Source organism: Dasypus novemcinctus, chromosome 23 (assembly GCF_030445035.2).
Source record: "Dasypus novemcinctus isolate mDasNov1 chromosome 23, mDasNov1.1.hap2, whole genome shotgun sequence".
NCBI lineage: Eukaryota > Metazoa > Chordata > Mammalia > Cingulata > Dasypodidae > Dasypus > Dasypus novemcinctus.
Window position 1 is genome coordinate 68,873,322 of NC_080695.1, and position 24,799 is coordinate 68,898,120.

The 24,799-nt window shown below is 51.8% G+C and overlaps 2 protein-coding genes and 1 pseudogene across 3 annotated transcripts in view; 1 reads left to right on the forward strand and 2 right to left on the reverse strand.

Annotated features, from left to right (window-relative positions):
* CDIP1 (cell death inducing p53 target 1) overlaps positions 1–11,543 on the forward strand; it is a 45,197-nt gene extending 33,654 nt beyond the window's left edge. Inside the window, 6 exon segments of the mRNA XM_058286557.1 lie at positions 8,149–8,234; positions 8,619–8,726; positions 8,899–8,963; positions 8,965–9,055; positions 9,831–10,104; positions 10,222–11,543. Of these exon segments, the coding sequence (XP_058142540.1) occupies positions 8,642–8,726; positions 8,899–8,963; positions 8,965–9,055; positions 9,831–10,104; positions 10,222–10,333 (627 nt within the window). The 5' untranslated portion in view covers positions 8,149–8,234; positions 8,619–8,641 and the 3' untranslated portion in view covers positions 10,334–11,543.
* Positions 717–2,101, reverse strand: LOC101424254 (serine/threonine-protein kinase 38 pseudogene; annotated as a pseudogene).
* Positions 11,544–12,665: 1,122 nt separating the features above from the next.
* Positions 12,666–24,799, reverse strand: part of HMOX2 (heme oxygenase 2) — a 35,860-nt gene continuing 23,726 nt past the window's right edge. For both annotated transcript variants that reach the window (XM_004452181.5, XM_058286555.2), the window contains exons 2-6: positions 16,207–16,345; positions 14,971–15,088; positions 14,081–14,572; positions 13,043–13,169; positions 12,666–12,953 (exon numbers count right to left, since the gene is read on the reverse strand). In XM_004452181.5, coding sequence (XP_004452238.1) covers positions 12,826–12,953; positions 13,043–13,169; positions 14,081–14,572; positions 14,971–15,088; positions 16,207–16,292 — 951 coding nt within the window. In that variant the 5' untranslated portion in view covers positions 16,293–16,345 and the 3' untranslated portion in view covers positions 12,666–12,825. The remainder of the gene's footprint in view (positions 12,954–13,042; positions 13,170–14,080; positions 14,573–14,970; positions 15,089–16,206; positions 16,346–24,799) is intronic.

Below are 24,799 nucleotides of genomic sequence, written 5' to 3' on the forward strand. Positions count from 1 at the left end.
TGGATCAAGATGGTATCCTCAACCCCATCCTCCCACCCCCATCAACACTCAGAAGAGCAGCATGAGTATTGTGAAAGGGAGAGGAGGATAAATCAGTGGGTTGAGGATCTTTATCCCAGTACCATAAGTAAAGTGCACCGGGAATGGAGGCTGTTAGGAGCCATTGCCAGGCGCCGAGGTGTGGGAGAACCACCGCCACCACCTCCTCAGGAAGGCTGGGTCCAGTCCTTCAGCCGCAGAGCTGGCCGCTGAGGCTCTCCTCATTGCTTTGTTTCCTTAGTACCGTGGAACCCTTTTAACTATAAAGAAAAAAGAAGTACTTCATGAGCTTGGCAGGTAACACGTCACAAAACCACAGGAATTGGCTGATACTTGATGGTATATGTTACAGTCTCAATAATGTTGGATGATGGCTGGTTTTTTCTTCCCTCGTTTTGATGAACTGAGGAAAACTCAAGTTTTTAAAAATACCTATCAAATTGACTCACAATGCTTCTAAAGGAGCAGAACAGCTGTTTTTGGCTGATGCAGTAGAAATAGTTGTCTTTGTTCTGTAAGTTTTCAGATGCATTGTGGAAAAGAATTCATTTACTATCACATTTCAGGAGACTTTGTATGACTTATTGTGGGTTTCAAAAAATTTCTTGGAAGCTCTTTTGAAAGACTATGTGATGTATAAAGAACTCTGCTCAACTTAGGATTCCATGACAAGGGTACTATTTTGCTGCTTTCATGTAGGAAGGTGAGGCCCTCAAAGCACTTGTATGTATAATTGATGAAGACCCAATCTTTGTTCTTATAGTCAGTCTTAGGGCGATTACTTGTGGCCACTGTTGGCTTAAGAATATCAGATTCTGGAAACTCATCGACGTTTGAGGTATCATCAGTGCTTTTGATTTCAATAGATATTGCAGCAGGTCTCTCTCTGATATGTTCCCAGTCAACACCTTCAAAAAAAGAATTGCATTTGATTTCCTCAATACCAGGGGCTCCAATTCTATGTTCCCATTCACAGCAGAATCTCCAAATTACATCCTTGGCTTTCTCAGAGATGGGAACTTCTGGAGGAAATGTCAAAGTTTCTTTCCAGTTCATCACCTTCTTAAATGTCTCTTGAGGGGTCTCAGAACAGAAAGGTGGGCAGCTGATGAGCATCGCATACATGATCACCCCCAGCGACCACCGGTCACAGAGCTTGTGTACCCGGTCTGCACGAACACCTCGGGAGCACTGTAGTCAGGAGCGCCTGCTGTGGAGAAGGCTAGCGGATGTCTAGTTCTTTTCCAGGTTTCTGCTTTCCTTTTGGAGTTCGTGTTCTGGAAAGTGAAATCACTGGGGAGGCTGTGGTTCAGATTCCTGTAAAATTCTGTCCTATGTGCTTTCTGCAGTCCTGTGCAGAGGCCAAAGTCAGAAAGTTTCACGTGGCCCTTGCTGCCCAGGAGAAGGTTGTCTGGTTTGATGTCTCTGTGGATGAACCCACGTTGATGAATGGAGTCTATGGCCACTACTGTTTCTGCTATATAAAACTGAGTCTCCTCTTCTGTCAGAGTGTCTTTTTTCATCAATAAGGTCATCATGTCCCCTCCAGGCAGGGCCTCCATGATTAGGTAGAGGTTTAGCTTATCCTGAAAACTGTAGAACATTTTCACAACCCACAAACCGTCTGCCTCCACTAGAATGTCACGCTCCGCACGAGTGTGGCCCACCTGCTCTTTTTCAAGCATATCTGCTTTACTGAGTATTTTCATTGCATACACATGCCCTGTATCTTTCTTCTGAACAAGCCGCATCTCACCAAATGCACCTCTGCCTATTACTCTTAAGGACTCAAAGTCTTCCAGTCCAAGTCTTGTCCTCTTCAAACGAAGAAACTGTTTACTTCTGAGCATGTGCTGATCTCCTGAGCTGTTTCTTGTCATCTTTTAAGCCTTCCTCTTCCATCACTTTTTCTAACTTCTTTTGTCTCATTTCTTGTTTTTCATGTTGAGTGATAAGGTTGCTATAAAAATCCTCCAGTGTCACTTTAGTCATAGTCACCCTTTCTTCTGTGTGGTTACTCATGGACGAACAAGGTGTGGAACCTGTCATTGCCATTGCAGAGCCCCAGGGAGGCGGGCTGGGGGCCGGTGGCAGCCGCAGGTCCCTACCCGGCCCGCGGACTAGACGTGCGGACAGACACAGCCCCAGCGGCAAGAGCCGTCAGCCAGCCAGAGGAGGGGACGCTCGAGGGGCTCTCGGTTGGGGCCGAGGAGCAGGTCGGTGAATACATTGTGGAGCACTGCTGCACTGCATGGATTATAGTTTACATTGTAGTTTCACTCTCCCCTAGGCCATTCAGTGGGTTATGGCAAGATATATATAATGTCCAGCATCTGTCCCTGCAATATCATTTAGGACAACTCCAAATCCCAAAAATGCCCCCACATCTGTTCTTCCTTTTCCCTGCCCTCAGCAACTACTGTGGCCACTTTCTCCAGATCAGTGCTCCAGTTTCTTCCATTACTAGTCACAATAGTTCCTTAGTAGAATGCCAGTAAGTTCACTCTAATCCATACTCTATTCCTCCATCCTGTGGACCCTGGGATGGCGATGTTCACTCCACCTCTATATCGAGAGGGGCCTTAGACCCACATGGATGATGGATGCAATTCTCCTGCTTGCAGTTGTAGGCACTCAGTTCCCTGGTGTGGCGGTTGACCGTCTTCACCTCCCTGTTAGCTGACCTGGGTAAGTCCAAGGAACTGGAAAGTAGGAGCTGCAACTCCGCTGAGGCTTAGGACCCAGCTGGCACATGGCCAGTCCAGAGATTCAAGTCTCCTGGGTTTATACCAATCCCAGCGCTAACCACAGGTTCAGTAAAGGTGACAGAAGAGGCAGTTCTGTCTTTTTAATAGTGGCCAATCTAATAGGTGTGAAATGATACCTCATTATAGCTTTGATTTGTATTTCCCTAATCACTGGTAATGTTGAGAACATTTTTTCGTGTGTGGTTTTTTTTTTTGCCATCCGTATTCTTTGGACAAAAGTCTATTCAAATCTTTTGCCCATTTTTTAACCAGCTAGCCCTGTTTCTTTTAATACTTTTTTGACAAGACAATACCTTCGCATGCCATAAAATCCGAAGGCTCTAAAGGGGTTCACTGTGTGGATTCCCTGGCCCTCCTCAGGAGCGCCTGCTAAGACAGTCGTCTGTCTGCAGTGCGTAGGTACAAGGAGACCTGAAAAGCAAGGGCAGGACACCGGTCTCGAGTTTTCAGAGCTGAAGGTGGACTTTACTGAGCTCCTGAGCCCCCCAAGCCTCCCCCTGCTCCATTGGCAGTCGGGCTGGAGCCAGCGGGGCAAGCGCAAGGCTCTCGCGGCCCGGCCCGGAACCTCTCAGAGCTGATAGGCTCCAGCACCTTCCAACAGCAGTTGCTGAGGCTACATTTTCAGATTTGATACTGGTGTTTTATAACTTAATTTGAATAGTATTCGTTTTTATTGTAAAACTGTTTTGCTTTGGAACGTGATTTTTAAGATGGTTGCATTCTTGGTTTTTTATTTTTATTTGGGTAACATGTACGGCATAAAATTTGCCATTTTAACCATTTTTAAGTGTACAATTCAGTGGCATTAATTACATTTACAATGTTATGCAACCATCACGATCATCCATTCCCAAAACATTTCATTCCTCAAACAGATACTCACCTGTTAAACAATAACTCCCCTCTCCCCGTTTCTCAGTCCCTGGTAGCCGCCAGTTTACTTTCTGTCTCTATGAGTTTGCTTATTCTAGGCATTTCATAGAAATGGAATCATACATTTACTGTCTGGCTTCTTGCACTAAGCATAATGTTCTCAGGGTTCATCCACATGTTAGCACGTATCAGAACTGAATAATAGTCCATTGTCTCTGGGAAGCGGCTGTGGCTCAACCAGTTGGGCTCCCGTCTACCATTTAGGAGGTCCAGGGTTCGACACCGAGGGCCTCCTGGTGAGGGCAAGCTGGCCCATGCGGCGAGCTGGCCCACACGGGAGTGCCCTCCCATGTAGGAGTGCCGCCCTGTGTGGACAAGTCGCCCAGCGTGGGAAAGCCACCCAGTGCAGGAATGCCAGCTGACGTGGAGAGCTGGTGCAGCAAGATGATGCAAAAAGAGACACGGAGGAGAGAAAATAAGATGTACCGGAACAGGGAGCTGAGGTGGTGGAAGAGAGTAATCGCCTCTCTCCGACTCTGGAAGAACACAGGATCAGTTCCCGGAGCCACCTAATGAGAATACAAGCAGACACAGAACACAGCGGATGGACACAGAGAGCAGACAATGGGGTGGAATGGGGGTGGGAGGAGAAATAAATAAAATCTTAAAAAAAAAAAGTCCGTTGTCTGGATTGACCACCTGCGCTTCTCCAGGCACCTGTTGATGGACAGTGGGGTGGGTGCTGCCTTGTGCTGCCGCAGGGCTGTCGTGAGTAACGCTGCTGGGAAAGCTGGCGCGCACGCATCTGTGCGGGACCCAGCTTTCACACTCTTCCAGGATATATACTTAGGAGTGGAACTGCTGGATCAGGCGGTAACTTGAGGTTTAACTTTCGGAGGAACTTCCACGCCTTTCCACAGTGGCTGCACCGCTGTACTTCCCTCCAGCGGAGTGCGAGGGGGCTCCTATTTCAACACGTCCTCACCGATACCTGCTTTCCATTTTTTTAATGACAGCCGTCCTGGTGGGCGTGCGGTGGTCTCATATGGTTTGGATTTGCGTTTCCCTGATGACATGACGGGCATCTTTTCTGTGCTTGCTGGCTGGCTGCCTTCCCTGGGGAGCTCTCTCCAGGCTCAGTGTCTGTACTGGGTGGCGGGTTCATTACGCTGGAGACAGCAGGTTTTTGTTTGTGTGGTGTTGGGAGGCCCTGGCTGAAGCCGTTTGAGTTACAGAGTCTTCCTGAGTGTTTGCAGAGCCTCCCACCTTCCCATTGCAGGGCCGGCACCAGCCTCTGGCTGCGGAGGAAGGGGCTGCAGTAGGGGGGCGGGGGGCATCCCGAGGTGCCGCAGGGCTCTAGGGCACCAGGTCCAGGCCAGGAGGAGCCCTGGGGTCAGGAGTGCCAGGCGGTGACCTGGGTGGGAAGCTTTCCTGTCTGCCCGAGACCCGAGGACTGCTCCGGGGGTGGGGGTGTTGGCACCCGAGGAGGCTGCAGCGATGTTGGTGAAAGGCAGGCAGCGTCTCCATCCCGGGTGCTGAAGCCTGTGTAGGCACGTGTGTGTGCATGCTGGAAGTGGGGTTCTGGGGGACCAGGGCGGTTCCTCCCCCTCAGAACACTCGCAGGCTCAAGCGGCTCCCGAGTGTGTGCAGCAGTCCTGGTGGCCTGTGCAGAGAACCCAGGGCCTGGCCGGGCCCAGCAGGGTGTTAGGGGAGACTGAGGCACAGGCCAGCGGCCTGCTCAGACCAGACCGGCTCCTCACAGGCCGAAGCAAAGCCCCTCGAGGAAGGCCTCCTCTCTAGATGCGTAAAGCTGCGTCGGCGACCGCGGCCTGGGCAAGACCCCGTGCTCCGCGCCGGCCCTGCGCCCACGGCGTGTGGTGGACTGTGCGGGGGCGAGGCCCGGGCCCACAGGCAGCCTTACCAGCCCCGGTCGTGCAGGCAGGACCTCATGCCTGGTCTGTGGCTTGAGGACGGACGCGGGGGTTAACCCTGTGCTGTGGGGACTCGCCCTGAGTAGGCGCAGTGCACCAGGGCCCCCGGCCCAGTTCTGCCTCAGGTGCCACGTGACCTCAGGCAAGTGCTTTTCTCACCTCCAGGTCCTCCAGGGGAGGGGAGGAGGCAGTTCACGGGTGAGGGCAGGTACTTATGAGCACTGAGGAAAACATTGCACCTGGGAGCGAGTGTCATTCTGACGTTACAAGAGAGCACTAAGAGCAGTAGCATCCAGAGCTGACAGCGTGAAGTGACAGTGTCCTTTGAAGAAACACGCAGAATGTTCCTAACTCTTTGACCTAGGAATTCAATTCTGACAAGTTTAGCCCAAGGAAATAATCCAAGCTTTAGCCAGAGGCGTTCCCTCTTTTCAATGGAAGCAACTCTTAAATGCCTAAAGAATTGGGGTGGTGAAATAAAGTGACAGGCCCATTTCATGGAAGTTGAACTGATGGTCAGGGGGTCTGGCAAGTGCGTGTGACACCGTGCTGGAAGGATTTTAAGCGGTCTCGGCCACGACGGTCTTCAAATACTGGTGCCTGTGCACCCAGCCTGGGAGGGAGGTGCAGAAGACCACTGTGTTGGAGATTTGGACCCGAAGGGTATCAGGAATGAAAGAAAGAGAAAAGGGAGAGTGAAAGAAAGAGAGAGAGAGAGAGAGATTTCATTCCTTTTTATGGCTGAATAATATTAATAATCCCACTGTATGGATATACCCTTACTTACCTGTATCAGCTGATGGACATTTGGGTTTCCACTTTCTGTCTATTATGAATAAAGCTGCTGTGAACATTTGTGTACAGGTTGTCATTTTTCTTGGATGTATATGCAGGAGTGGAATTGCTGGGTCATGTGGTAGTTCCATGTTTAACTTTATGAGGAGCTGCCAGGCTGCTTTCCACAGCAGCTGCACCATTTTCCATTCCTTCCAGCAGTGTAGGAGGGTTCACATTCCTCCACATCCTCTCCATCTTTTTTTTGTAGGCATCTTACTAGGTGTGAAATGGTAGCTAATTGTGGGTTAATTTATATTTCTCTAAAAAGTGACCTTGAGCCCCTTTTCAAGTGCTTAGTGGCCACTCGTGTGAATTTTCTGGAGAAATGTCTGTTTGGATCCTGTGCGCCTTTTTAATGAAGCTTTTTTTTTGTTCCTGAGTTTTAAGAGTTCTTTGTATATTCTCAATACAAGTCCCGTATCAGACACGTGATTTGTAAACTTCCCTGCCATCCTGCAGGTTGTCTTTTCATGTGGAAGCACAAAAGTGTTTAATTTGATGAAGTCTGAATATCTAGTTTTTACTTCCGCTGCTTGTGCATTTGGTGTCATACCTAAGAAACCACAGCTAACGCCCAGATCAGGAGGACTTACGTCTGTTTCCTTCTAGAGTTTTATAGCGCTACAGCTCTTCCGTACCCTTCTGTTTTCCTGTCACGTTACTACTTTACAGTATAACCCAAGAGCTTGGACTTGGTTTCCTGCCATCTGGGTTATTAAATTTAATACTTAAACTTCTTAACTCTCCAGGCTCCTCCCCTGGCAGAATTATTTGGAGCCCCCATCTTTACATTTAGTTCTGAAATGTAACTGCAGTGGACTTTAGGAAGGGGCTAGCCTGGGGGAGTTACTGTCACTGTATATCTTTGATGCTCTTTAGATTTTTTTAAATAGTTCATATTATTAGTTTCCATTAAAAATAAGCAACTGAATCCCATTTCAAAATGTTATTTATTTGTTGCCTTTTATGCTAAAATAAGTGAAAGGAGCTCAGGGAGAACAGGAATGTGGACCCCAGGGCAGGGCAGGGAGCAGATGCTCTGTGAATTTTGTAAAGGAGGGAAACTTTTTTTTTTTAAGATTCATTTATCCTTCCCCTCCCTGCCCTTGTTTGTGCTTGCTGTCTGCTCTGTGTCGGTTCGCTGTGCGTTCTTCCATTCTTCCGTGTCTGCTTGTCTTCTCTTTAGGCAGCACCGAGAACCAATCCTGGGACCTTTCAGGAGTGAGATAGAGGTGCTCAATCTCTTGCGCCACCTCAGCTCCCTGGTCTGCTGCGTCTGTTATTGTCCTCTGTATCTCTTTGTTGCATCACCTTGCTGTGCCAGCTCTCCACTGGGGCCAGCATGATGTGCAGGCCAGCTTACCTTCACCAGGTGTCCACGGAAATCGAACCCATGTCCTCCCATGTGGTAGATGGGAGCCCAATCACTTGAGCCCCATCCACTTCCCCAGGAAATGACCTTTTCTTCTTCCTTCCCACTCCGCTCAACGCAGCTAGCCAGCCACACATCAGGAGAGGGCTGGCACAAGCCACGGCTTCTCAATAGGCAGGAAGTAGACGGTGGGCCTGGGCGGTGGGGCCTGGGGAGGGGGCAAGGCGTGGGTGCCCAGGGCAGAGCCGCTAGATGAACTGAGAGGGGCTGGCGGGAGGGAGCCCGGGCTCCAGGGCTCAGGGCGCATCCTCATTCTTCCCCAAAACAGCTCTGAAGCCACTGCCGGTCAGTCCCCCCAGACCTTCAAGGAGCCTTCCCTGCCTGCTCTTCTTGACCGCGGCCCAGGGACTTGAGGTAAAAACCATCTCCCAGGAGTTTCCTGGGAGGCGGGACCCCTCCTCCAGCTAGACCACAGGCCTCACCCGGAGGCTGGCCAGGGCCCCCCACCCCGGGCCGCCCCCGAGCATGTGGCCCGGGCTCGTCTCAGGGCTCTGCTTCCTGGTCTGCCCTGGCCGTCCCCTCCAAGTGGGGCAGACCGTGAGGTGGGGCTCCTGAGAGGAGGGCAAGAGGCGGCTCCGGGGGCTTGCCAGGGGACGGTGGGCGCTTCTGAAGGGTTCGGCCCGCAATCCTGCCCCTCCCAGGGCCTGGGCGTTACGCAGAGGGAAGTCGGTGGTGGTCCCGGCTGCTGAGCCCCGGGAGCACGATGGCCGGGAGCTCAGTTACGGCTGGAATTCCCAGCAGGTCCAGGAGCAGCAGCGGAGATGTCCAACGAGCCGCCCCCTCCTTATCCTGGGGGTCCCACGGCCCCCCTTCTGGAGGAGAAAAGCGGAGCCCCGCCCGCGCCAGGTAAGCATCAGCGCTGCCGAGCCCCTCGCCGTCCTGAGGGCTGGTTTGGGTCCCGGGAACCTCCAGGTCCCCACTCCAGAGCGTGACCCCTGGGCCCCTTCTGCTCCCCGCCACCACCAGTGCCCCCAGCCGCACCCGAGGGCCTCGGCTGACCGCTCTCCTCTCCGTCCAGGCCGCAGCTCCCCAGCTGTGATGCAGCCCCCCCCGGGCATGCCTCTGCCCCCGGAAGACATTGGCCCCCCCACCCTACGAGCCGCCGGGCCACCCGATGCCTCAGCCCGGCTTTGTCCCTCCCCATGTGAATGCAGATGGCACCTACATGCCTCCAGGTAAGTTGGGAAGGAACCCCAGGGGGGCAGGAGGGGCCCCCTGCCCAGAGCCGCCCGCCATCGCGTCGGTGTTTACTGTGGGGCAGAGGCCGAGCCCGGGACAGCCGTGCCCTCAGGAGCGCGGGTGGAGACCACGGCGGCCACGGTCTTGGCGGGAGCGGGTCACACAAGGGCCTGCTCCACGCCGTGCCGCTGCCAAGCCTGGCGAGCCCCAGGCCCTGCCAGGCCAAGGCCTCAGAGACGCCCCTGTGCCGAGGCTGGTCATGCTGGGGTGCTTCTTCCCACCAGGGACGGTGCCTGCGGGGGCCGGGCTCCTGCTCCCGGCACAGCTCCTCGTGCCTGCCAGGCCCCGGCGCTTGGGGGGCTGCTCTGCTGCCAGGTGGGCTGGCCCGCAGCGCTCCAGCCCGGGTCCAGAGGGCCTGGCCAGGACCAGATCCTGGGAGCCCCACGTGGCCCTTCGTGCCGGTGAGGGACTGGCAAGGCGCGAGGCAGAGAACTGGCGTCCAGGTCCTTGAGGCCAGGAGCCCCTTAGCCCGAGAGTCCGAGACCAGGAGGTGCGGGCATTGCGCTGTGACCCGGGAGGGGCAGGCTGCTCGGCTCTGCTCCCATGTGCCTGGGCCATGGGCCTGCCCTGGCTGGCTCCCATGGCCGAACCCTCCATCCCAGCTGGCCTGACTGGCCCGGGTGCCACAGCCTTTGGGCTTGGGGCTGCTCTCCTGCCCAGGGCCTGCGGCGAGTCACTGACGCCTTTGCTTTGTCTTCTGCGCTGCTCCAGGTTTCTACCCGCCTCCAGGTCCCCATGCACCCATGGGCTACTACCCACCAGGACCCTATCCACCGGGGCCCTATCCTGGCCCAGGGGGCCACACGGCCACGGTCCTGGTCCCTTCAGGGGCTGCCACCACGGTGACAGTGCTGCAGGGTGAGATCTTCGAAGGTGCACCTGTGCAGACGGTGTGTCCCCACTGCCAGCAGGCCATCACCACCAAGATCTCCTACGAGATCGGCCTCATGAACTTCGTGCTGGGCTTCTTCTGCTGCTTCATGGGGTAGGTGGCGCGGGGCGCGCCGGGGCCTCCGGTCTCCCAGCGTCTCCCTGGAGGAGTCCCGGTGCCCCCTCCACGTGCCTCTCAGCCTCACGCTGTTCCTCCCTGTCTCTGATGCAGATGTGACCTGGGCTGCTGCTTGATCCCCTGCCTGATCAACGACTTCAAGGACGTGACACACACGTGCCCCAACTGCAAAGCCTACATCTACACGTACAAGCGCCTGTGCTAACGAGCCAGGACTCGGGACTCCCCCTTTGCTTGTCAGTCTGGTTCCCTGTGCTTTGCTCCCCACTCCCACTTGGGGGTGGAAGCGTTTCACTGTCCCAGGAAGCTGTGTGTGTCCTCTTTGCCTTGCCCTTCCCTGTACCTTCGTCTCTTCTGGCAAATACTCTGTCGGATTTAAGGCTAAGGGTCAGCAGATGGATGGCACTGAACTTGTGAGTGGCTCTTTTGCTGGTTTCGGTGATCAGGACAGTGAGCTGGGAAGAGGCTACCTGCACGCCTCCCACCGAGGCCCCCACCCTCTCGCTCGAGTTGCAGGTTTGGTCCTGACTCTTGTATTCTCCCTGGGACCAGAAGCAGCCAGAGCAAGAGCTGGTCCCACAGGCCAAGGCGTCTGCCAGGATCAGGGGTCTGCAGAGGGGATGGGCCTGTAGTCGTGGGAGTGTAAGTGGCCTCTGGGTCAGGCAGCCAAGCAGGCGTGAAGCCTGGACCTGCAGCAGCCGTACCTCGTGCTGGGCGCCAGAGGCAGGTGTGACGGTCGGGAGGAACGGCTGCCAGCTCTGGTCCCCAGAACTCTCAGGTACAGAAACCAGGAAGTGCCCAAGAGCCCCCTCAGTCCTGCTGTGGGTTTGAGGGGACAGACCGCGTGGGTCACTGGGCAGGAGAACGGGCCCTGGCTAGCAGAGAAGGAGCTCGCCTCTCACCCCCACCCTGCGCTGAGTCTCTGCAGTCCCTGTCCTGACCCTGCCGTGATTAAACCTTGCATCTGCTGGGCCAGGGAGGCCTGCCCACGTGCCTGCACCTTAGTCACCACCATTTCCTAGCTGCGCGTGGAGACGACGACGAGCTGGTGGCTGGTGAGTCCCAGCCGCGCTGGGTGACGCAGAGTGAAGGGGCTCCTCATGGACAAGCTTGGATTCACAGCGCACACCATGGACTCTCGTCCTGCATGTTCTGGGCCATCAGCACCGGCCGCCTCGCTGCCACTGGGCCTGCTCGTGCCTCCAGCGCAGCGGCAGGTGCAGCCATCCCTGGACTGGGCGCAGGAGGAAGGAGCAGCCCTCCGGGGCCTGAGCCTGCCAGTCTGGGTTCCCCAATGTCTGTGTACCGCTGCCGCCCCCTCCTGGTCTCCGCATGCCCCCGCATGCCCGTCGCTGTGAACCGTGGCCTGGTCTCCGTTTGTAGTTTCTCATTAAATTAGCCCTTTGGCTCCCTGACCCCGGGCCTCTTCTCCTGCCTGGCTTTCTTACTTTGCAAGGGAAAAGGGGTGGGGGAGTCTAAGTGGCCTAACAGTGGGCAAGGGGGTAAATCCCCACGCCTCCGAGGCTGCCCAGTCTCAACTCTAGGGCTCATGTGGTGGCGTTTACAGGCCCAGCACGGGGGCTGCTTCCAACAGTGGCCCTCGGGTCACCTGGCCGCCTGCTGCAGGTCTCAGCCCTAGACACACCTCGGCGCCCACCAGTAGGACCTCTGAGCTGGAGCCAGCCAGGTTCAAGGTCAGGGTCATCTACCTTGTGGGTGGTACTATCACTCCCTAAAGACGAACCATGGGCTGAGGGTCCTGCTCTGAAGCCCCTGCTCCTCCCCAAGCCCACCTAGATGGAAAGTGGTGGATTAGGTCTGTAGTCAACATTTCCCCCTTTTAGTTTATTCCTTTTTTAAAAAACTTCTGCAGATCCCCAACACATGAAACCAGTAATAGATTTCTAACAAAAATATTTAAGTTCAGATTTCTCTTTTAGGTGGTCAGTGAATAGTTATGTAATACAAATGCTTTTTGAATGACCTTAATGATTTTTTTTTAAGTAGAACTCAAAGCATGAGTTAGAAAAGTACAGGCCCAGGTGAACTTTAAGGGACTTTCTGAGCTGACGCTGCCTAACCGGCAGTTGTGGATAGCAGGGGGCTACTCCCAGTCCCCTCCCACGTCCCCCCCCCAGGACTGAGCCACTCCAGAGGGGAGGAAGTGAGCGTGGGGAACCCGCCCCCTTGGGCACTGGCATTTCCATGGGGCAGAGGAGCTCTGGCTGGAGAGTGCCCTCTCAGGGCTTTTCTGGTTGAGAAGGATGAGAATGGCCGCCCGGCAGGGAGCTCCAGGGCGGCACCTCCGCGATGGAGGGCAGTGTCTGGCGTGTCCCCACTGCGGTCCCACAGCTCAGCAGCTGGACTACAGGCCACTCTGTTCTCAGCAGAGGGAGATAGGACTGTTCCTGGTTTGGGTGAGGGAGCCCAGAGGGCAGGCAGTTCTGAAGGCCCAGCCATGGTGACAGCCTGGAGGCTGCAAATCTGAGCCTTACCTCGGCTTCTGGACTGCACAGAGGACACCGTCACACAGAGGCTTTGGTGTCTGGCTTTTATTGGTTGCTTGTTTTCTCAAACCCAGCATTAAAAAAAAAAAAAAAAAAAAAAGTCACCTGAGGTGGTAGTTTAGTTGGGTGGAGTAGGGTGGGGCCAGAGGTCACTCTGGCAGGAGGGCGCCAGCGGGAGGTGAGGGTTCCTTCACAGGTAGTACCAGGCCAGCAGGCCAGCAGCCAGGGCCACACTGGCGGCAAGAACAAGCTGGAGGTTAGGGTTCCTCAGTGCAGCCGTGGCCGTTCGGATGGGGCAGCTCCTGCCCTCGAGGGCACCTATGTGGCAGTGCCAAGAGAAGACGTGGCGTTAGTGGGGAGTTCGATGCACCGCCCAGGGAGGGGAGCTCCCCCAGCACAGTGCCTACCTTTGTCTTGCTCAGCAGCATAGTAGGGGCACTTGTGCACGTCTCCCTTCCCATCGTGCATGGGGAGCCCATCTTCCACGGCCTCTTTGGCCAGCAAGCAGCCAGCCTGGTCCAGTTCACTGAATACCTGCAGGGGCAGAGGTTGGACTGTGCCATTACAGAACTGCATACTCTCCTTTTTAAGAGCAAAATCTCTCCCTGTAAGGAGGGAGCCCTGGAAAGGAGGCGGCCGCCCCCTGCTGCCTGGCAGTCCTCCCCCAGGGATGCCCCCGGTGCCGGTTCTTCCCTGTGCACATTCTGGACACCAGAACCCATGCCTGGCATTCTCTAGGTGGCGCAAGAGACTGGACTGGTAAGGCCTAAAGGGCTGCCCAGCCTGAAAGGTTACCCAGGACAATCCTGTGAGTTTGGCTACGTCCCCCCTTCCAGCTGCTGGGGATTTTTAAAAAGGACAGGTTTGGGGAGAAGGAAAAGTTCCGGTAATGACTGGCGATGATGGTAGCACAACTATGTGAATGTACTTAACACTACTGAAATGTATACTTAAAAGTGATTAAAATGGGAAACTTGTTGTATGTGTTACCACAATTTTAAAAAAACAGAAAAATAGGAATGCAGAACGAGTCCCGTCCCAGGGGCCTGAGGAGGCCTGGCAATGTCAGACCAGAGCTTTATTCTCCCATATCCAACTTCCCCGACACAGAGGGCTCACTCGGGGCCTGGGACAGCCACAGGCTTCTTTCCTTGCTAACTGAGTTATTCTCTGCACTTACTAAGTAGAACTTGTCATAGCAATCCTTGCTAAGAAGTGGGGGGCTGAGAAGGGGAGGCAGCTCTGTCCTCCCAGGCCCCTGTGCGATCCCTTCCCAACACACAGCCACCCCAGGCCAGCTGCAGGAAGCCAGCTAGTGGCGCACACCTCTGGAGGTCAATTCCCCTTCCTCACCTGCACACCCCCCGTCTGCCCTCACACCCTGACCCCGTTTGGTTCTCAGGGGGCTCCCCTCCTGTTGGAGAACCTAGCCACGCACCCAGTACCTGCATGTTGTACTCAAAGGCCCTGTTCGCCTCCTCCACGATCCTCTCCTTGGTCTTCAAGTTCAGGTCCAGGGCATTCATCCGGGCCCGGTAGAACTGCTTGAACTGCTGGGCGTTGCTCACATTCTCAAACAGGTAGAACTGGGTCCCTTCCCCCGTGCTGGGGAGCTTCAGGGCCCGCTGGGCCACCTTCTTCAGCACTTGGCCCCCAGAAAGGTCCCCCATGTAGCGGGTGTAGGCGTGGGCCACCAGCAGCTCAGGCTCATGCTGCCCGATGTAGTGGATCCGCTCCACGTACTTCCGGGTGGCCTCAGAGCACTGCACCTGCTCTTCCCAGTTTTCACCAAAGAAATACCCCATGTCCTTGGTCAGCGCCTCCTTCCGGTGCAGCTCTGTGGGGAAGTACAAGGGGGCGAAAGCCGGGTGGTCCTTGTTGCGGTCCATTTCCTCCTCGAGGGCGGAGTATGTGAAGTAAAGTGCAGTGGTGGCCAGCTGTCGAGGGTGACGTGAAAGGGTGAAAGGACAGCAAGGGCCTGGGGCCTCCCAGCGGCCCACCAAGCAGCCAGATGCTGCGGCACAGGCAGCCTCCTCTACCCTCCGCCCCCCAGACTCGAGGACCCTCTTTTTATATCGTGAGCGCTCTAACACTCCAGGGAAGCTCTGAGGTTTTGTAAACGAATGACATGGCGAACTCCATGGAACGTGAGTACATTACTTTGTTTACGTCATCCTGGTAATTCTTTTTAAGCCATGAGAACCACAGCTGGACTTCAGGCAGGAGCTGAGCCCAGAGCAGCTCTGGGGCGACCTCCCTCATGGACCTAAGGCCCCCAACCTGACCCCTTCTGGTAGTCTGCTACCCTCCCTCTTCAGGAACTGAGGGCACAAACCTTAAATAGCTCCTTCTTAATGTTGCCCTTCAGGAAATCTTTGACAAACTGGGTATTTTCTGCCCGGTCATGGGCTTCCTTGGTCCCTTCCTTCAGGAGCTCAGAGAGGTCAGGTGTCCTGTGGAGACAGGGTGATGCGTGAGTGGGCAGCCTTCCTCAGCTCCGGGGAAGGGACCATGTGGGGCTGCAGGCATGTGCTAACCCCAACCCTGGCCCGCCACCAAGCCCAGACTCCAGGGCCATCAGTCACAGCTCCAACCTGAAAGTCAGGCTCCTGTCCAGCAGCACTGGGAGGGGAGAAATGACAGTGTATTCCCAGCAATCATGACACAGAATGACTGTGGCCTCCTCAGATGTCCCCGTGCATGCGTCTGCCGTGAACAGCCAGGTAAATGATGCTCTGCTTCGGTGGCTGCCAAGCACCAGGAGCCCACGTTTCCAAGCCTCTGACAGTGCTGATCCGCTTCTCCAGGGACCAGACCTCGCCACTCCCCGGCAGCCTTGCTGTCTCCCCCCACTGTCCCCCCTGGGGCTGCACAGGGTGAGAAGGAAGGCCAGAGCCCGGGTCCTTGGGATTGTGCTGCTTAAAACCCCCCCCCCGGCTGGAGCTGCACCAATGGACGAGGTGGTGAATGCCTGAGCCTAACGATGGTGGCAGCCCGGGACAAACTCTGCCCTCTCATGCCTCAGCCCATGCTGGCCTCTTAGGAGACTAGCTCCTGTCACCCAGCCACCTGAGGAGAGTTAGTTTATTAGCAATCACTTAAAAATTAAAAAAAAAAAAAACCAAAACCCTGCCAATGGCAGGGCTATAATGAGAGGCTAAGAAAATGAAGAACAGGCCCTGGTAATTTGAGACTCAGCGTGAACTGGCCTTACGCAGTAAGAGAAACTGTCCTAGCGGGGATTGGGAGTTGCTCCCACCTTTTGAGGAGTGGCAGATGGTATACTGAGAAGGTGCCAGCTTTGCCTGTGGTCACCATTTCTCACCCACATGAAAAAACTATTAGGTTTTTAAGAAGAATAAAGGACAAGGAATCTGACAAGTTCTTCAAGTCCTCCTAGCACTGCCCGGTCCTACCTTCCTGGATAAGATGATGGATGAGGACACGCCCTGGAAAAAGGGAGAGCTGAGCAGCCGAGGGTGCTGCACACCTGGGGTCCTTGGCGCTGGACCAGCAGCGCAGCCCTGACCACACCCCAGGGGGCCGAGCCCAGCAGTCCTCCCGTGCTCACCTGGCATGGTTTTCCCCTTCTGGGGCCTTGGGGCTCTTTTCTTCCGACTCATCTACCCCCTCTGACGTCTCCAGCTCCGTTGACATTGTTGCCAGGGTGGGGTGGGGGTGGGAGTCCAGATACTCTCACTCCTCTGGTCCTGAGGGGAAAGACAGAGCTGGTGATGCCGTGCCCACAGCAGGTGTCTCCCAAATGCTTTGGGGCCAACATAACTAAGAGAAGAGGGAAGCCCATGCACCCCACGATTTTTCCTTTAAAAAAATAAGGCTCTGACATTATTGGGATCACATCTGAACATGGGCAGAATCCAAACACTGACTGGATTTGATGACGGTATTCTATCAGCGTTGAATTTGCTGCTTTTTCTCACTGTGCAGTGGATATGGCAAGACAGCGTCCTTGTCTTAGGAAAACACATGCTGACATATCTAGGAGGGGCATTGCTGTCTGCAACGTTCTCAAATGGTTCAGAAAAAGTGTGTGTAGAAGCAGATGTGGCTCAAGCGGTTGAACGCCTGCTTCCCACACGGCAAGGTCCCAGGTTCGGTCCCCTGTGCCTGCTAAACAAACAAAAACACGAAAAAAAGACAAAAAAAACAGCTCAGGGGAGCTAATGTGGCTCACTAGTTGAATGCCAGCTTCCCACATATGAAGTCCTGGATCAATCCCAGTACCCCCCCCAAAAAAAGTGTGTGTGTGTTTGTGTGTGCACATATTCATGTGGGAAGTGCACATACAGGCCAGTGACTAAGAAAGCAAATGAGGAAAAATATTAAACCAGGGTAATCTAGAAAAAAGGTAAACAGTAGTTCTTTGTACTGTTTTTACAACTTCTCTGTAAGTTTGAAATTTTATCAAAATAAAGTATTATCCCAAACAAGAAAACAAAAGAATGAGCACTACAGATAAAACTCAAAGCAAAACAAAACAAAGCAAAAAAAAGCAGCAGCAGGAGCAGCACAGCGGTTCTAAGTTTCGCAAGTGACACACAGATTCTACATCACAAGCTGGTTTGAGGCCAGCTCGTCCAGCCTTACCTGTCAAAGGTCAGGTGGCCAGTGGGCTAAGAGCAGCAGGAGCCAGGCACTAACTGGCACGGACAGCCTGTTCCGAGCAGCCCTGCTTTAGAGCAGAGCAGCTGGAGAGGCCGAGAAGCCTGCATTAGCGCATCTGAGTCACCAACCAAGCCGGCTGTTCCCAGCCCACTCAGGCCTCTGGGCTGAAGGAAGCAGTTAAGTCAGCCAATCAGCTCCCAGTGCCGGCTGCAAGGGCTGAGCCTTCGTCAGCGGGGGAAATATGGTCCCACAGCGTGACAAGCTCATCATCCCTGGAGCCCTCTGCTCTGGCAGTGGATGGGGCGGCCCACATGGAGAACGTTCCCATGAACAGCAGCAGAACTGCACGAACAACTAAAGAAGTAGCTTACAAAGACGGAACTACCAATCTTGAGGCCCAACCGGGCCAAGGAAAGAAGAGACCTTAATTTTCTACCTCAACCACTATTTACTGCACATCTTCCACCTGTGCCATCCATGGAGGGGGCTAAGGAGGTGTATGAGGTGGTCCTTGAAAGGCACAAAGAGAAAATAAAGAGGAACCTCTGTCTCCTCAGACACTGCCCTCTGGTACTGGTAGACTGTGTCCCCTCTAGGCGGGCCATCTCCCAGGACTACTTCAACTTGGAGTCAGATACAACCTCATCTCCAGTAAGGCCAATGCCACATCCAGTGCACAACCCGAGTCCTAGAAGGACGGGCAGGGCGCCGGCCACAGCCTTCAGAAGGGCTTCGCCTCTGGGCCATCAACAAGGACAGGACTCTGGGAAGCACGGGGAGGGGCCTCTAGGTCAAGGGACAGCCCATGGGAGAGAGCGCTAAAGGCTGCAGGCACTGCCCCAAGAGCCTCTTACTCAGGGGCCCGCTGTGGAACAAGCCCCTCTTCCGCGGACTTCCACGGGCCCATACACACTAATCTCACTTCACAGACTTCTAAGAAAGAACATGTCTGCTCTGGAGGATTTGTCCCCAGCCATTCGGCACTCAGAGAGCAGGAGAGAGCCGCTGGGTGGGAGCAGGAAGGGATCCCGGAGTTTCAGGCAAACCCTGGGCACGTGCAGTGATGGCTGGTGACACCCCAGTCACTCAAAGAAACTGCAGACTCCACGCTGCTTACAGGCGAAACTCAAAGCAGACAGACAGGAGCGAGAGCAGCCTGGCTGCAGAGGAGCCTGGCGACGGCGGGGAGGGGTGTAACGGCCTGCCCTGTGCACACCGTGGCCACGCAGCACAGTGGTGGCTGGGTGTGACCAAGTCCTGTGGTGACCTGTGCTTTAATAACAACTGCACACCATGGGGCGGGTAGTCCTGCCTGAGCAACAGGGCCTTGTTTTTTTTTTTAGCAGGCAAATGGGGAAGACGCTGCCCCTGGCGCCCACCCTGCCGTTTTCTTTTTCCTAGCAGCACTTTATTCGCTCCAGTCTCCCTCCAGGCACACCCTCGCACCCACCCTCTTCAGCCTCTGTCCTGCCCAGGGCCCCTAGCGCTGTCGTCCCAGCTCAGGGTAGGCATAGTTTTGGCCCCAGTGGAAGAGCCAAGGCTCTCTTTTCACTCCAGTATCTCCAGCGCCCAGAAAATAATAGGTTTTCAATATATACTGAATTAAAAAAAAAAAAAGGGAAGAAAAAGTTTATTACATATTGCCAATATGCAGTTCAAAAAAAAAGCTAAAAGCATTCCACCGTCCATTACTTCAACAGTTTTTAACTTGAAACTTGAATTACCAATTTTACTCTGAAGGTAAGATAACAGCTCATCCCACCCGGGCAGCACCAGTACTAAGTCCTTGGCTAGTACCATCTGTGCCAAGTGGGAGTGAGGAGCTCGTGGGGAGCCTTGGTTAACACATTCGACCCACACAGGCTGGGGGTCGGACAAAGGTAGCCTGGGACCGCTGGGTCCCTCCGGGGAGAGGCTGTCAGTGTGGTTCCTCAGAGCCACCTTGCAATGACAGACACAGACTTCTTTTCACTCTCTGCAAAGCTGTGTGTCCAGACTTAGTCTAGCTATCCCTTACACTTGAATCTTCTTTCCTTCCAGGAGCCACTGGACCCGCTAGAAAATTGGGTCCCAAATAAAAAAAATATAGAGCCTTTCTCGATGTCAACAATATCAGTAAAATCAACAAAAACAAAGAAATCCCACTGTAGGGAATACTTCAAGAAATATTAACAATAACCTGTACCAAAATGATATACAGCCCCACTGATGTTAGCAAAAACTACAGAACTTAGCAGTGCAGGGCATGACTCCTCAAAAACAGTAAACAGTGGGACCTTGGACAGCCACACCAGGTCCACTGACGGAGCCCAGGCATGGAAAAGTACACACAAACTAATCTGCAGAAAAAGACCCCAAACTCAACAAGCATACTCACAATGACAGGAAGGGAGCTGGAAAACTAGAAATACTAGCTTTTTGGTTTTAGCTAATTGGGTTCTTTTATATAAAGTTGCTCAATTGTCTTGAAAAGAAAAGACAAGGAAAGGAAAGTTAAAAAAGAAACCGAGGGAGGACTTTGGCCAAGCCAGTCATAAAAGGTCCTGCAGTGAACTAACTAGTCAACAGGAAGTCCCTGGAGTCCTCTTTATTTTGCTATCACAAATTCCAGAAAGAGCAATCTGCCCCTCTCTCACACTTTCAGAAAACTGTGACTCTGCTTAATAATATAAAATCTACCTCCACAACTCCACAATTCCTGCCCTCCTGGCTGGTCACGTGACCCAGCTACTAGTTTTCAGCCCAACACCTGATCTGACAGAAGTGGCAATAACATTCCTATTGCATAACTTCCTGCAAAAGGCTCCCTTTAGACATACCTGCCAGCTCTTGAATGCTTATTGCAAAGCTTTTGCTCCTGGTAAACTGCAGGCTCAAGACACTTAGGCTTCTGAAATAACAGGGTGACGCAAGTTGAGCAAATTTCAGAAGGCCAGAGACCCTGGTACTGCTGCTGGCAGAAACAAAATGTAAGGACCAGCATTTATCATTGATTTCCCTCTGGAGACCCAAAAAGGTACAATAAAGGCTTCATCTGTAACAATTCTCATTGTTTCTCTTTCTCATTCTTTTTCTTCCCAGAAAAAAACGAGGACTGAAGGAAGGGAAGAAGCTGCTGTGCCCAGCCAGAACTAGAGAGGAAAAGTGGATGCAGGGGGCTAACAGCTCTGCCCACCTCTCACTCCCTGAAATTGTGATAGTCAGCAGGGAATGTCATCTCACTGCTGCATCATTTGGTCCTCACAATGCTGAGTTCATGATAGCCCACCTGTCACAGAGTCCAGAATCATTTTCCAAATCACTTATAGCCCAGTAGCCCTAGCCTCTCCAACCTGAGTTGTAGTTGTAGAAACTTAGGCTGCCAGGTGTTCTGTCTGAAGGTATTCCCTCTCCACAGCTTTTTCCCCATGCCCCTCAGTGGGTGAGTGTCTTCCATTCCTTCACCTTTATGATCTCTCTCCTTCCACCTGTTCTTTGACATTCATGATGGTCACAATTCAAAAATTGCAACAACCTTTAGATGATAAACTCAATACAAGGACCCTAAGTTCTCCCTTTCCCATATCATAAGGTCTATTCCTCCCCTCTTTCTATGCCCTAAGGGCTTTTTTACCCTTAAGCGAGAACGCCTGTTTCTGTTAAACAATACCATAGTCAGTTCTTAAGATGCCCCACCATCCCATCAGCCTTAGCAGATATAAACAACTTGGTTGTTTACCCATCACTAAAGCTCTTTTCTGAATATGTGTCTACATGAAAAGGATAAATTCCAAAATTCTAGTCATAAAACCCACATATGATATGGGGAACAAAGAATGCTAGGGATACTGGCAAAAGAAACAGCAGCAGGGGAGAGCAAGTCAGAGGCAAAAAGGTAAATCTCTTTAGAGCCTCTAAAGCTCTCTGGGCCTTAATTTTCAACTGTAAAGTGGAATTAATACCTACCCAGCATTCAATACCACAAGACTATTGAGATGATCAGATAAGATAAACAACTTCATTAAAGTAAAACAACTTCATTAAAAATATTGATAGTTGAATATGGGTGACTGTCAGGTATATGGCTGAACTATAATGTTGAGAAAACTCCTCAGAAAATAAAATAAGGGGGAAACGGACTTGGCCCAGTGGTTAGGGCGTCCGTCTACCACATGGGAGGTCCGTGGTTTGAACTCCGGGCCTCCTTGACCCGTGTGGAGCTGGCCCATGCGCAGTGCTGATGCGCGCCATGCAGGGGTGTCCCCGCGTAGGGGAGCCCCACGCACAAGGAGTGCGCCCCGTAAGGAGAGCCGCCCAGCGCGAAAGAAAGTGCAGCCTGCCCAGGAATGGCGCCACACACACTTCCCATGCCGCTGAGGACAACAGAAGCGACAACAGAAGCGGACAAAGCAACAAGATGCAGCAAATGGACACAGAGAACAGACAACAGACAATGGGGCGGGGGGGGGGGGGGGGGGAATTAAATAAATAAATAAATCTTTCTAAAAAATAAAATAAAATAAAATAAGGAAGGATTACGTGTTTAAGGTGCTTAAGGGGGGGCATCCGGTACACAGGCAGGCCTCTAGGAGTGTGTGAGTGCTCATTTTGTCATTGTGTGTTATATCATAGGTGGAGACCCATACAATGAGTGTGAAGGTGGACCTACATCCTGGGGAGACCTGATGTTCTCAAACAGAGGGAACTGAGTCTCGAGAGAATCGGTGGCTTCCAGGTGGTTAGGGCAGTCAAGCCCTCAGCATTGTGGCAAGTGTCTATAGATCTGGTCCCTCAAGTAGTGAAGACTGATTGTCCCTGTGGGCCCTGAAGAGAGGGGGAGAGAGGTAAAGAATAGATGGAAGCAGGGCAACTGGGGGGCAATGGAAGTGCTCCACAAGATCATAAAATGATGGACATAGGACATGTTAACTACACCAAAAGTGTATATAAGTCTATAAGCTAAAATGTAAGCCATAATGTAAAATATAAGGAAACTAAAAATTTTAAAATGTGTACAGTCTAAAATATAAACCATAATGTAAACCAAAATGGAACCATGTTTGATAGCTATATTTCAAAATCTGTATGTGAGCTGCAGCAAATATAACATGAACATGTAAAAATATTGCTGGGGAAAGGGGAAAAGGGTTTAATGTTGGATATATGGGAGTCCCCTATATTGTATATGTGAATTACTGTGATCTAAAACTTTTTTGAATACAAAATTAAAAATTAGAAAAAAAAAAAAGAAAGAGAAAGGATATAGACATTGGGGAAGAAATGAAAGAAAGTGCCCTGCCAGTGTACATACAGGGCAATACCTATTACAGTGATGAAAGGCAAATCATTAAAAACAAAGCTTTATAATATTTTTCATTTTTTAATACATCAATTTATTTTTACTTTATTTTAGTATTTCTAAATTAGTATGTATTCTATTTCTAAACTTTAAACCCATCACTATATCTAAATTTCCTATTAATTGAATTTGGCAATATATTAGGCTTCATTGTTGAAGTTTTGGACCACAGAGAAGTTCAACTACGGCAGGGGAGGAACACTGTTGTGGGGTATTATTGATAGGGGGGAATATGGGGGGGGGGAGTTCTCCAGGGCATGTATATAGGGGACATAAAAATGTTGATATATGTTGGGTATTTTCATAGTAGTTACAGTTACAAACGTCAGCTAAGGGAGTGCTGAATTCCCACCCAGGGGAGGTCTGTCACATTCCCCAATGGAACAGCAATAATCCCTCAAGTGCAATGGCAAAGACCAACAAGGAAGGATGGTCCAATAATGAGCCCTTGATACTGATGACTATGCTTATGAGTCTGTGTGCCTGAAATATGAACTAGGCCTAAAGCTGCAGGGTGCCTAAGAGTTACCTCCTGAGAACCTCCATGTTGCTCAAATGTGGCCACTCCCTAAGCCAAACTCAGCACATAAATGTATTACCTTCCCCTCAGCGTGGGACATGACACCCGGGGATGAGCCTCCCTGGAGCCAAGGGATTACTACCAATCACTAACTGGTGATGCAACTAGAAAGAGACCTTGAATAAAAGGGTCAAATCAGACCAGCAGAATATCTCAGCCTACATGTAGGATTATGTGTTAAAAACTGCTTTTTGACCTTGAATAAAATGGGGAAATGGCAAAGACAAATGAATTATATGACTAAGAGTCTTCAAAAAAGAGTTGGGCAGTCATCAGAGATGTCACGCTTACACACGCCTCAGCAGGACCCCAGAAAAAGCCAAAGTAGATACAACCCTAGGTGCTGGCTCTCCTGAAAGCTACGAGACCCACAGGGTATATGGTCATGGCAGATGGATTTGGAGTTCTGTGCCATGTCAGAGGGCCCTACTTTGGAATTTGTGCTCCTGAGCGTGATGGAGCTGGACTAAGATGTGACCTTTCTACATATGCCTCTTCTGTCCCTTTTACTGAACCTGTGGTTGTCGCTATGGATGGTGTATACTCAGGGGACTTGAATCTCTGGACTGGCCATGTGTCAGCTGGGCCCTGAGCCTCAGCAGAGTTGCAACTCCCACTCTCTGGTTCATTGGACTTACCCAGGTCAGCTAACAGGGAGGTGAAGATGGTCAACCACTACACCAGGGAATCAAGAGTGCCTACAACAGCAAGCAGAAGAATTGCATCTATCATTCATGTGGAATCTAAGCCCCCTCTTGATAGAGAGGCGGAGCAGTCATCACCATCCCAGGGTCCACAGAATGGTGGAATAAAATATGGATTAGAGTGGACTTACTGATATTCTACTATAAAACTATTGTGACTAGTAATAGAAGAAATTGTAGCATTGAGGTGGAGAAAGTGGCCACAGTAGTTGCTGAGGGCAGGGAGAGGGAAGAAGAGATGTGATTGGGGACATTTTGGGGACTCTGAGTTGTCCTAAACGATACTGCAGGGTCAGATGCTGGACTTTATATATCCTGCCATAACCCACTGAATGTACTGGGGGAGAGTGTGAACTACAGGGTAAACTATTATCCATGTAGTAAAGCAGTGCTCCAAAATGCGTTCACCAAGTGCGATGAGTGTGCCACAATGATGGGGGAGGTTGTTGGTTTGGGAAGAGTGGGGTGGGGGTGGGGGTATACAGGAACCTCTTATGTTTTTTAATGTAACATTTTTTGTGATGTATATATTTTCAAAAAAATTCAATTTACAAAAATGATGTGGTGGTGGTGGGGAGTGGGTTTTATGAAAACCTCTGTTTTTTAATGTAATACTCTTTGTGATCTATTAACTTTAAATTTTTTTAAAAATGTAAAAAAAAAAAACTACTAGAAGAAAATGTAGGGAAACATCTTTAAGACTTTATAATAGGTGGTGGCTTCTTGGACCTTACACCCAAAGCATAGGCAACAAAAGGAAAAATAGATAAACGGGACCTCCTCAAAATAAACACTTTTACACCTCACAGGACTTTGTCAAAAGGGTGAAAAGGCAGCCAATTCAATGGGAGAAAAAATTTGGAAATCATATATCCGATAAGGGTTTAATATCCAGGATATACAAAGAGATGTTATA